At 34.1% G+C, this 13,865-nt stretch overlaps 1 protein-coding gene across 3 annotated transcripts in view; it reads right to left on the bottom strand.

The window, feature by feature from the left end:
• Window positions 1–13,865, bottom strand: part of Acer3 (alkaline ceramidase 3) — a 187,913-nt gene that overhangs the window by 107,717 nt on the left and 66,331 nt on the right. For all 3 annotated transcript variants that reach the window (XM_026387342.2, XM_026387340.2, XM_026387341.2), the window contains exon 2: window positions 4,728–4,838. In XM_026387342.2, coding sequence (XP_026243127.1) covers window positions 4,728–4,815 — 88 coding nt within the window. In that variant the 5' untranslated portion in view covers window positions 4,816–4,838. The remainder of the gene's footprint in view (window positions 1–4,727; window positions 4,839–13,865) is intronic.

Raw genomic sequence — 13,865 nt, 5'->3', positions numbered from 1 at the left:
GGTCTACTTGGTCTAGAGTGCAGTTAAAATCTGCTAATTTTTTGTTGATTTTTGTCTAGATGATTTGTCCATTTCTGTAAGTAGGGTGTTGATGCTTCCTTCTATTACTGAATTGTAGTTTATGTCTCCCCTTAGATGTACAACATTTGCTTTAATGTGTATATATATATTTACAATTCTTCTATCCACTTTCTAAATTGACCCTTTATAATTATATAATTACCAACTTTGTCTCTTTTTACAATTTTTGCATGAAAGTCTATTTTATATGACATTAGTATAGCTGATCCTACTCCCTTTTGGTTTCCATTTGGATAGAATATCACTTTGCATCTCTTCATTTTTATTCTCTGTGTTATTCAATCTGTCAACCTTGTCTTTTCTTTTGTAATACTGCGGATTGAACCCAGGATGCTCTAGCACTGAGCTATATCCCCAGTACTTTTTATTTATTTTATTGTGAGACAGAGTCTCAGTAAGTTGTCCAGACTGGCCTTCAACTTCAGATCCTCCAGCTTTGGCCTCCCAAAGAGCTGGGATTACAAGCATGTGCTGCTGTGCCTAGCTAATGTTTTCTTTCCACACACATATAGATTTTGAATCAAAGAAAGTCATAGGTGAGGTGAGTCTCTTGAAGGCAGCATACAGTTGAGTTTTGTTTTTTTCAATCCATTCAGCCACTCTATGTCCTTTAATTAGAGAATTTAATCCATTTATATTCAAGGTAATTATTGACAGGTAAGGGCTTACTATGGCATATTGTTATGTTTTGTAGTTGTTTGGTATGTCCTATCTTCCTCTCTTACTGTCTTCCTCTGTAGTTAAGTGATTTTTCCCTAGTATTATGTTTTTATTCCTTGCTTTTTTCAATTAGAAGTTTTTGTTTTGTGGTTACCGTGAGGTTTACCAAGAATACTCTGTAGTTATATATTTATATTAAGTAAATAAAAACTTATGTTTGATAACATAAAACCAAAAAAAATCTTTATACTTTAACTCCTTTCCTCGACATAATTTAAATTTATGATGTCATAATTACATAATTTTATAATGTATATAACTATTAGTTACTACTATTTTAATAGTTTTGTCTTTTACCCTTCATTCTAAAGATGTGTTTATATCCCACCATTCATTACTTTAGAGCACTCTGCATTTGCTTCCATATTTACTATTTGATGGTGAGTTATATACCTTCAGATAATTTCATGTTACTCATTGATATTCTTTTATGTCAGCTTGGAAAACCCTTTCAGCATTTCTTGCAAAGTGGGCCTGGAAGTGATAAATTCCTCAGCTTTTATTTGTCTGGAAGTCTTTCTCTCTCCTTCATTTCTTTCTTTTTTTTTAAAAAAAATATATTTTTAGTTGTAGATGGACACAATACCTTTATTTATTTATTATTTTTTATGTGGTACTGAGGATTAAACCCAGTGTCTCACACGTGCTAGCAATTGCTCTACCATTGAGCTACAACCCTAGCCCTCTCCTTCATTTCTTAAGGACAGGTTTGCTGGGTATAATATTCTTGGCAGGTTTTTTTCTTTTAGTACTTTGAATATATTATTCTACTTTCTTCCAGCCTATATGGGTTCAACTGAGAATTCTGAAGTAGGTGTGTTGAGAGTCCTTTTTATGTTATTTGCTTTTTTTTTTCTCTTGCTGCTTTCAGGATCTTTCTTTGGCTTTGACCTTTAATAATATGATTATAATGATTCTTGGTGGATTCTTATTTGGATTTAACCACATTAGTGACTTTTCACTTTCCTGTACTGGAAAGACATATCCTTCATCAGTTTTGAGAATTTTATGCTATCATTTCTTTAAATAAACTTTCTATCCCTTTATCTTTCTCTACTGCTTTTTGAATTCCAATGACCCATATATTTATTCGTGATGTTAGTCCATTAAATCCCTTTAGATTTCTTCCTTCTTTTTTAATGTTTTCTACTCTGACTATATATACTCTAATAACCTGTCCTTGTGTCCATAGATTCTTTCTTCTGCTTGATGAGTCATCCTGATGAAGTGTTCTATTACATTTTTCATTTCATTCATTATATTTTTCAAATCCAGGATGTGTTTGAATTTTTAAAATACTATTTCAATCTCTGTTAAACTTCTCTGATAAATTTCTGAATTATTTCTGTGTTTTCATGAAGTCTACTGAACTTTGTTGTAGTAAGCTCTTTTGAATTCTTTGATAGGTTGCATACCTCAATCTTACTAGGGTCAGTCACTGGCACCTTATTCTATTTGATGAGTAATATTCTCCTGCTTGTTTTTAATGCTTTTGAATGTTTCCAAACTGAAGAATTAAGGGTTTACGCCAACCTTCATAGTCTGGCTTTGTCATCATCCTTCTTCACTAAGTCTGTCGATAAGTTCTAGGCATTCTGATTTGGATTCTGTAAGCCTGTGACTGATGAAGCCATTTTAGCACTAGAGGGTGTCTTAAGACCAGATTTGCCAAGAACCTTATGAGGGCGCTAAGGCTGATGTAGAGCCCAATCACTTATGTCTATGGAAGAACCAAGGAGTTACCTAGCTATGTGGAAAACCTTGCCAGGGACTAAAGCCCAGAAAACCTTCCAATTCCTCACACAGGTGTGACAGATGCCCAACTATGGCAATAGGGGCTTGAGCTAAAATTGAACCAATCAAGATTTGCTGTGGGACAGAGGATGGTAAGCCCATCCTAAAGAAACACATAGGCATGCATCTCCCAGCAGTTCCTAACAGAGACAAGCTATTAGAAATTTCTAACTGCAGTGAGAGAGACCAGAGCTAAGAGCAGGCTATCTCAGTATCTGTTGTGAGATGGAGGCTAGCAAGCATGTCACAGAGGTTCTGACAGATGGGTAGTTGATGGACTTTTAAAGACAGGCAAGTCTCCCTCAATGTCCTTGTGTGAGTAGTCCTAACTTAGGACCACAATTGAGGGGAATTGGAGCCAAGCAACAGGGTAGCTTTTAGATCTGCTGCCAAAACCAATGTTAGCAGGTAACTGAATCTCTCTGCTAAGGCACTAGAAATTTATGGTTCTTCCTGGATCCCTTGGCAGATGGTATTGATTGTGGGCCCAAGGATTAAATCAAGCCTTTAGGGGAACAGGGCTTTTTCTAGGTTTGAACTCAGGAGCAATATTAGTATATCTGTTGCCTGGGTTTGGGTCTGCATTCTCAAAAGACTCTCCACCAGGATCCCATTCAAGTCTCCTACTTAAATCCTGAGTCTTTCACAAAGGAACTTTTGTCTGTGGGAGGATGCAGACTTCTTGGTGGTATAGGAGATGGACGTGGGCAACCTTTTTCATTCTATCATTTTGCAGGTCTACCTTTTAAATTTTGTATTCATTTATTTGCTTGAGGCTATTTAATTCAATTAGGAGGAATATGTTATGGTTTTCTTCTGTTTCAGAGTTAGTTGTGGAAAGAACTTACATTGGCCAAAATATTTTGATTCCGTTTTCCTTTTAGAGTATAATTTTGTATGAAAATTAATTTTTTTCTGTCCATTTTATGTACAGAGTAAAGGTTTTGGGTGACTAACAAGTTTCTTAGTTTAAGACAGCTCCCTTTGGTAAGACTACTGAAGTTTTTAATATTCTGATCTGATTGTATTTTATAAACATTCTTAAAACAACCCAGGATACAAAGTTAAGGCCTAAATTCACAGGTGTCTTCTTTTTGAGATAATTCAAGTTCCTTTCTTAAAACTCCATGTATATGAATAATAGATTCTGAAGTCTCACAAAATATATGATTAATTATGGTAGAATCTCACACAATATACTAGTTTATAATTGTGATAACTGGAAGTCCTTTCTGTCCTTGTATAAATAATACCCTAAGTGAGCTAAAACAAAAGAAATTGTGTTTAGCATTATATAAAACAAATGTTTAGAGTGTTAAATTTAAAAAATAAACTAGAATCCACTTCCTTCACTGTGTTTGGTTTTTTTTCCCTTTATTATGATGATGCAAGAACATAACACTTTAGGCCCTGGTAAAGTTGATTCATCCATCCATCCACCACTTACTGAGGACCATGGGGGTACAAAGATGACTAAAACATAGTCCCTCCCTCACAGACAAGTGGATAAATTGCAAAAGGTTAGATAAAGTAGGGCATTATTTATTACTAGATAAAGTACGGCATTATTTCCAAAAAGTATGAAACTATGCAAAACCATATTATATGTACTTTTAAAAATATTATGTATATTTTAAGAGTACATATGTGTGCATATATACATAAAAGCATCTGAGAAAGTTATAAGAATCAAAAAATGTCATAAGGATCAAATTCAGGATAAAGGTTAGGTCTTGGGGGAGAGGTTAGGAAGCTAAGGGGGAATCAGGCCGAAATACAAAGAAAGTTTCAATTTTATCTGCACTAGTATAGTCCCTTGTAGTAGAAAAAGTTAAGATCTGAAACAAATATTCCAAACTGTTATGATCTGACAAAGCTGGATGGTAAGAGATATGTTTATGTTAATTATATTACCTCTATTTTCTGTATATTAAAATATTTTATTATTAAAAAATTCATTCAGTGTGTAGTTCAATTCATTGGCAAGGTTTATGGAGTTTTAATTTTGAAGTTTCAGGATATGTTGTGTAATAACACAAAATTGAAAACTACTTTTAGAAATGAAAAAGGAAAATAGTTCACCAGTACATTATATATCTTTTTTTTTTTTTCAGATGAAATGTTATACGTACCTGTGAGTGCTAAATAAGAACCAATGTACCGCTTTTCTAGTCCATCTCTAATACTCTGAATTGCACCCAAAATTGGAGGTATGATCATAATCAGGTTACTCACTGTATTCCCTAGAGGAGAAAAATACAAGAAGATATTTAGATTAATCAATAATACTTTTTAAAAAGACATAATCAATTGGTCCTTAACAACAATTAAATGGGTAACTTCTCAAAAACACAGTGGAAAGGTTATTTTCAAGATGCCAAAAATATAATTTTGTACAACAAAAATTTCTTATAAGAATTCAAGTAAAACCAAGATACTTTCTGACAAATGAAACTAGGAATTTTCCACAGCATATCCACTAATGAAAATTTTTTCTAAATTCTAAAAGCAGGCAAGAAAAGGACTTCAGAAAGAAAAGAGATAGAACAATAAATGAGTTAGAGAAGGCAGTCTGCATCCATGCTGCTGAAAGGGTAGTTCATGAAAATATACAGAACTGAGTTAATTTTGTATATGGAATTGAAAAGCAACAAACTGGAGTCTACATTTTTCATGTCTTTTTAAAATTTCATTTTTCTAGTAATGCTTTTAGTTTTGAGTAAAACATAAAAGGCAATGAACCTTATCTGATTTTTACTTTCTTCTTTATAAAACAAAGTTCAAACACAAATAACAAAGGAAAAATATAAACCTCAATAGTGGAAATAAGTAGGTAAAATGGGAAAAGAAATGGCTAAAGGATATTTTATAAATTTGATTGTGGGTAGAATAAAGTGCCACAATATCTTCAAAAACCAAACTTTTTCAACATAAGTTCTAATATCAAGACAAATTAACAATTGAGAGAATAATAAAAACATTTTTTTTAAATAATCAAGAATCAAAAAATTATGCTTGCAAAGATGACATGAGATCTAAGAAACAGGTGCTGCAACCAAGGAGAAAGTAAAGGCAAGGCCCAAGATTACTGCTGTACAAAAGAAACTAGACCACCCAGTCCAGGTCAAAGTAGGAGAACCAAGAACTGCATTAAATTTATAGAAAGAAAAAATTTTTTAAAAATAACCAATTTTATATGTTAACGTTTGGAAAAAAAAGTCAGTGGGCACTAGATAGAAGTGTTGGAAAATCTGTACTATAGTTTCATGAAACAAGCCTCTATTGCCGTATATTTAGTTTATTTCTCCAATTCTTACCATTACATGCAAGACTGTAATGAATAATCATATACTGTTAGTCCTTCATATCCATGAACTCTGCATTGGTAGATGAACCAACCAGGGATTGAAAATATTTTTAAACATTTGTGTCTGGAACTCTAAATAGGGCAAAGGGGAGGGATGGGAAGGGAGGGAAGCAAGGAATGTAAAAAAGATGGTGGAATGAGATGGACATCATTGCCTAAGTTCATGTATAAAGACACAAATGGTGTGAATATACTTTGTATACAACCAGAGATATGAAAATTCGTGTTCTATATGTGTAATATGAATTGTTATGCATTCTGCTGTCATATATAATAAATGAAAATAACAAATTTGTGTTTGTTCTAAACATGTACAGACTTTCTACTTGTCATTATTCCCTAAATGATACACTAAAACGACTATTTACATAGCATTTACATTATATTAGGTACTATAAGTAGCAGATGATTTAAATATGCGGGATTCTATTATCATAGATTACATGCATATACCATGCCATTTTAAATAAGGTACTTGAGCATCTGCAAATTTTGGTATCCACTGGGGGATGATCTTAGAACCAATATCCCTAAATATCAAAAACACTACTGTGTATGTACGTGTGTGTGTGTGTGTGTGTGTGTGTGTGTGTGTAAACATGTATAGTTTCATCTATAAAACAGACTCTCAAAAATGAGAATTCCAAGTCAAAGAGTAAATCAATCTATTGACCAAAAAAGTATTAAAAGATTATATAGATGCATTATCCTCTCTCTCATGCATGAGCATAGGGAGCATTTTATATGCTTAAGGACTATTTCCTTTCCTATGGATTGAATATGTCTGTCATTTGCCATTTTCTTTACTGGTCTTTCCTTTTTCTATAAGAAGGAGCCCTTATTGTAAACAGAATATTAGCCTACATTACAAATTGCAAACTCTTTTTTTTAACGTATGACATCTTTTGCTATGAACAATTTTTTAATTGTTCTATGCAATAGAATTTATTAATCTCTTCTTTTACTGCTTTTAGATTTTTGAGTTAGCTTTACAAAGGCCTTTCTACTATAACATTATAGAGAAATTTGCCCATATTTTCTTCTACTGTTTTTTTATCATTTAACATCTTTAAATATTTAAATTTTAAATGTTTTGCTTGTGTGCTGTATGAATATCACTCAACTTTATCTTTTTCCAATGACTACACAGTTGAGCCAATTATACTCACAAATTGCTGTAGATGCAGTTAGGGCATGGAAGACTTTACGAGGACATGGAGGTTTACAAGATCAATTATCTAAGGTAATACAAGGAGCTAATGAACCTTATGCTGAATTCGTAGATAGGCTTATTCAAACAGCTACCAGAGTTTTGGGGAATACAGAACAAGCAATGCCATTAATAAAACAACTGGCTTATGAGCAAGCAAATCGTTGGTGCAGAGAAGTCATTAGACCATGGAAACATGAAGATTTAAACACATATATTAAATTATGTAGAGACATTAATGAACAAGGGCAAGTTGTGGCAGCTGCAGTACAACAGATTTTAGATGCCAGGACAAAAACATGCTACAATTATGAACAAACAAGAGATTTTAAAAGGAATTGCCCCATAGGAGGAGGGTTTAACAAAACTAGGTATCAAAGAAGTAGAATACTGGGTATTTGCCCACAATACCTTAGAGGGAGACACTGGGCTAATGAATGCCATTCTCAAACCACCATAGAGGGTATTCCATTATCAAAAAACGAACAAGGACGAAGTGTCTATCCACGATATCATGGAGAAAGACATCATGCTCCATTGCCAAAAAATGGACAGGGGGGCCCAATGCTCCAGGGCCCATGACCACAAATATACGGAGCAGTGGAGGAACCCAGCAACCCCATCAGGGTAGTGCCCAGGACACATTGTCCATTAAATCCCTCACTAGACAAACCAGAGGAAGCGCAGGATTGGACATCTGCGCCTCCGCCAGAACAGTACTAACTCCAGAGATGGGAGTTCAAATCATTCCCACAGGGGTAAAAGGACCTCTTCCCAAAGGAACAGTAGGCTTATTATTGGGACGCAGTTCTTCCACTCTAAAAGGACTTATGATAAGTCCTGGTGTAATTGATCCCAATTATGAAGGTGAAATAAAAATTATAGCCAGTTTTCCAAAGGGTATATCACTAATTTCACCAGGAGATAGAATAGCACAGTTACTAATAATACCCAGCCTACATGATAAATTTTCCAATCGTACTATAGAAAGAGGTTCCAGGGGATTAGGCTCCACAGGTGTAGACTGGGCTATGCTTTCTTTAAATTTAGATTCTCGCCCCATGCTAAAACTAAATGTTCAATGACATGAATTTAATGGGCTACTGGATACAGTTGCAGACCTTAGCATCATCTCTTGTCAAGAATGGCCAAAACATTGGCCATTACAACAAGCCACTCAAACGCTTCGAGGCCTAGGAGTGGCGGCTAATCCCCATAGAAGTGCAATGGTATTAGATTGGAAGGATCCTGAAGGATGTGAAGGAACTATACAGCCATATGTATTGGATCATCTTCCTGTAAATTTATGGGGACGAGATGTCCTAGATCAATTAGGACTAACATTAACAAATAACATCAATCAAAATGCACCCACTATTAGGGCTAGACAAGATTTTAGGAAAGAAAAAAGATTAGGAGAACAAAAACAAGGTATAGCAGCACCAATTCAAATGATCAAGGAATAAATAGACATGGATTAGGTTTTAAGAAGGGGTCACAGAGACAATAAAAATTACTTCGAAATCAGAAAGACCAATATGGGTTCCTCAGTGGCCCCTGACTAAAGAAAAGATACAAGCAGCCCATGACCTGGTCAGACAACAATTAGCAGAAGGACATATACAACCTTCTGTATCTCCCCATAATACTCCCATTTTTATCATCAAAAAGAAATCTGGTAAATGGAGATTATTGCAAGACTTAAGAGCCATTAATAATGAGATGGTTATTATGAAACCTGCTCAATTGGGGATTCCTCAATTGTCTGCTTTGCCAAAAACCTGGTATGTTTTAGTTATAGATATTAAAGATTGTTTTTTTTTTCAATTCAAATTCATCCTGAGGATAGTCCACGTTTTGCATTTATTATCCCTGCACTGAATCATGAAGGTCCTGATCAGAGATATGAATGGAAAGTACTCCCTCTCAAGGATGGCTAACAGCCCAACTATGTGTCAAATTTATGTTAATAAAGCAATCCAGCCACTTAGAAATCAAAATCCTGAACTACAAATATTTCACTATATGGATGATGTATTATTAGCACACAAAGATAAAAACACATTGATAGGTGCCACACCTACAAATTTATTAAAAAATTATAATCTAGAAATAGCAATAGATAAAGTACAATTAAATTTTCCAATTAATTATTTAGGAGTTCTATTATCCTCAACCATGGTCCATCCACCAAAAATTCAAATACGAGTAGATCAACTCAAATCACTTAACGACTTTCAAAAGTTATTAGGAGACATAAATTGGATAAGGCTTTATCTAGGTATACCAACAGGAGAGTTAGGACCTTTATTTGATATCCTAAAAGGTCCATCAGATACAAATTCACCCCGAATGTTAACGCCTGAAGCAAGAAAGGCATTAAAAATCATTGAAACATATATGGAAAATATGCATTTGGATAGAATTGATACAAATTTGCCTTTATTATTTATTGTACTACCAACAAAAAGTATTCCTACAGGAGTATTTTGGCAAGAAGATCCATTATTATGAGAATGAACAATAGGTTACTGAATGATCAATGGGTTATAGAAGACATCAAGGAGGAAATTAAAAAATTCTTAGAGATAAATGAAAACACAGACACAACATATCGGAATCTATGGGACACAATGAAAGCAGTTCTAAGAGGAAAATTCATTGCCTGGAGTTCATTCCTTAAAAAAAGGAAAAAACAACAAATAAATTATCTCATACTTCATCTCAAAATCCTAGAAAAAGAGAGGAAAACAACAGCAAAAGAAGTAGAAGGCAAGAAATAATTAAAATCAGAGCTGAAATTAATGAAATTGAAACAAAATAAACAATTGAAAAAATTGACAAAACTAAAAGTTGGTTCTTTGAAAACATAAATAAGATCGATAGACCCTTAGCCATACTAACAAAGAGAAGAAGAGAGAGAACTCAAAATACTAGCATACGGGATGAAAAAGGCAATATCACAACAGACACTTCAGAAATACAGAAGATAATCAGAAATTATTTTGAATCCTTATACTCCAATAAAATAGAAGATAGTGAAGGCATCCATAAATTTCTTAAGTCATATGATCTACCCAGATTGAGTCAGGAGGATATAGACAACCTAAACAGACCAATATCAATTGAGGAAATAGAAGAAACCATCAAAAGACTACCAACTAAGAAAAGCCCAGGACCAGATGGGTATATAGCAGAGTTTTACAAAACCTTTAAAGAAGAATTAATACCAATACTTTTCAAGTTATTCCAGGAAATGGAAAAAAGAGGGAGAACTTCCAAATTCATTCTACGAGGTCAACATCACCCTGATTCCTAAACCAGACAAAGACAATTCAAAGAAAGAAAACTACAGACCAATATCTCTAATGAACCTAGATGCAAAAATCCTCAATAAAATTCTGGCAAATCGAATACAAAAACATATCAAAAAAAATTGTGCACCATGATCAAGTAGGATTCATCCCTGGGATGCAAGGCTGGTTCAATATACGGAAATCAGTAAATGTTATTTACCACATCAATAGACTTAAAGATAAGAACCATATGATCATCTCAATAGATGCAGAAAAAGCATTCGACAAAGTACAGCATCCCTTTATGTTCAAAACTCTAGAAAAACTAGGGATAACAGGAACATACCTCAATATTGTAAAAGCTATCTATGCTAAGCCTCAAAATAGCATCATTCTGAATGGAGAAAAATTGAAGGCATTCCCTCTAAAATCTGGAACAAGACACGGATGCCCTCTTTCACCACTTCTGTTCAACATAGTTCTCGAAACACTGGCCAGAGCAATTAGACAGACGAAAGAAATTAAAGGCATAAAAATAGGAAAAGAAGAACTTAAATTATCACTATTTGAAAAGGACATAATTCCATACCTAGCAGACCCAAAAGGGTCTACAAAGAAACTATTAGAGCTAATAAATGAATGCAGCAAAGTGGCAGGATATAAAATCAACACGCATAAATCAAAGGCATTCCTGTATACCAGGGACAAATCCTCTGAAATGGAAATGAGGACAACCACTCCATTCACAATATCCTCAAAAAAAATAAAATACTTGGGAATCAACCTAACAAAAGAGGTGAAAGACTTATACAATGAAAACTACAGAACCCTAAAGAGAGAAATAGAAGAAGATCTTAGAAGATGGAAAAATATACCCTGTTCATGGATACGCAGAACTAACACCATCAAAATGGCGATATTCAGTGGGAGGTAGGACAGTAAAGGCGGGAAAATAATCAAAGAGGAAAACAAATCAGGTTTAATAGCATTAATAAACAAATTATGGCTGGAAGAACAAACCATATCTCAATAAAAACCCTAAATGTTAATGGCTTAAATTCACCAATTAAGAGACATAGGCTAGTTGAATGGATCACAAAACAAGACCCAACAATATGCTGCCTGCAGGAGACGCATTTGATAGGAAAAGATATACATAGACTGAAGGTGAAAGGTTGGGAAAAATCATATCACTCATATGGACTGCGGAAACAAGCAGGAGTGTCCATACTCATATCAAATAAAATAGATTTCAAGCCAAAATTAATCAAAAGGGATAAAGAGGGACGCTACATACTGCTCAAGGGAACCATACACCAACAAGACATAACAATCATAAATATATATGCCCCAAACAACAGGGCTGCTATGTTCATCAAGCAAACTCTTCTCAAATTCAAGAGTCTAATAGACCACCATACAATAATCATGGGAGACTTCAACACACCTCTCTCACCACTGGACAGATCTTCCAAACAAAAGTTGAATAAGGAAACTATAGAACTCAATAATACAATTAACAACCTAGACTTAATTGACATATATAGAATATACCACCCAACATCAAGCAGCTATACTTTTTTCTCAGCAGCACATTGATCCTTCTCAAAAATAGATCATATATTATGTCACAATGCAACTCTTAGACAATATAAAGGAGTAGAGATAATACCATGCATCTTATCTGATCATAATGGAATGAAACTGAAAATCAACGATAAAAGAAGGAAGGAAAAATCATGCATCACTTGGAGAATGAACAATAGGTTACTGAATGATCAATGGGTTTTAGAAGACATCAAGGAGGAAATTAAAAAATTCTTAGAGTTAAATGAAAACACAGACACAACATATCGGAATCTATGGGACACATTGAAAGCAGTTCTAAGAGGAAAATTCATTGCTTGGAGTGCATTCCTTAAAAAAAGAAAAAACCAACAAATAAATGATCTCATACTTCATCTCAAAATCCTAGAAAAAGAAGAGCAAAACAACAGCAAAAGAAGTAGAATGCAAGAAATAATTAAAATCAGAGCTGAAATTAATGAAATCGAAACAAAAGAAACAATTGAAAAAATTGACAAAACTAAAAGTTGGTTCTTTGAAAAAATAAATAAAATTGACAGACCCTTAGCCATGCTAACGAAGAGAAGAAGAGAGAGAACTCAAATTACCAGCATACGGGATGAAAGAGGCAATATCAAAACAGACACTTCAGAAATACAGAAGATAATCAGAAATTATTTTGAATCCTTATACTCCAATAAAATAGAAGATAGTGAAGGCATCCATAAATTTCTTAAGTCATATAATCTGCCCAGATTGAGTCAGGAGGATATAGACAACCTAAACAGACCAATATCAATTGAGGAAATAGAAGAAACCATCAAAAGATTACCATCTAAGAAAAGCCCAGGACCGGACGGGTTTACAGCAGAGTTTTACAAAACCTTTAAAGAGGAACTAATACCAATACTTTTCAAGCTATTTCAGGAAATAGAAAAAGAGGGAGAACTACCAAATTCATTCTACGAGGCTAACATCACCCTGATTCCGAAACCAGACAAAGACAATTCAAAGAAAGAAAACTACAGACCAATATCTCTAATGAACCTAGATGCAAAAATCCTCAATAAAATTCTGGCGAATCGGATACAAAAACATATCAAAAAAATTGTGCACCATGATCAAGTAGGATTCACCCTGGGATGCAAGGCTGGTTCAATATACGGAAATCAATAAATGTTATTCACCACATCAATAGACTTAAAGATAAGAACCATATGATCATCTCGATAGATGCGGAAAAAGCATTCGACAAAGTACAGCATCCCTTTATGTTCAAAACTCTAGAAAAACTAGGGATAACAGGAACATACCTCAACATTGTAAAAGCAATTTATGCTAAGCCTCAGGCTAGCATCATTCTGAATGGAGAAAAATTGAAGGCATTCCCTCTAAGATCTGGAACAAGACACGGATGCCCTCTTTCACCACTTCTGTTCAACATAGTTCTCGAAACACTGGCCAGAGCAATTAGACAGACGAAAGAAATTAAAGGCATAAAAATAGGAAAAGAAGAACTTAAATTATCACTATTTGCAGATGACATGATTCTATACCTAGCAGACCCAAAAGGGTCTACAAAGAAACTATTAGAGATAATAAATGAATTCAGCAAAGTGGCAGGTTATAAAATCAACACGCATAAATCAAAGGCATTCCTGTATATCAGCGACAAATCCTCTGAAATGGAAACGAGGACAACCACTCTGTTCACAATATCCTCAAAAAGAATAAAATACTAGGGAATCAACCTAACAAAAGAGGTGAAAGACCTATACAATGAAAACTACAGAACCCTAAAAAGAGAAATTGAAGAAGACCTTAGAAGATG

The sequence above is a fragment of the Urocitellus parryii genome, chromosome 4, assembly GCF_045843805.1.
Source record: "Urocitellus parryii isolate mUroPar1 chromosome 4, mUroPar1.hap1, whole genome shotgun sequence".
NCBI classification, from domain to species: Eukaryota; Metazoa; Chordata; class Mammalia; order Rodentia; family Sciuridae; genus Urocitellus; species Urocitellus parryii.
This window is presented reverse-complemented; position numbering and strand designations above follow the sequence as displayed.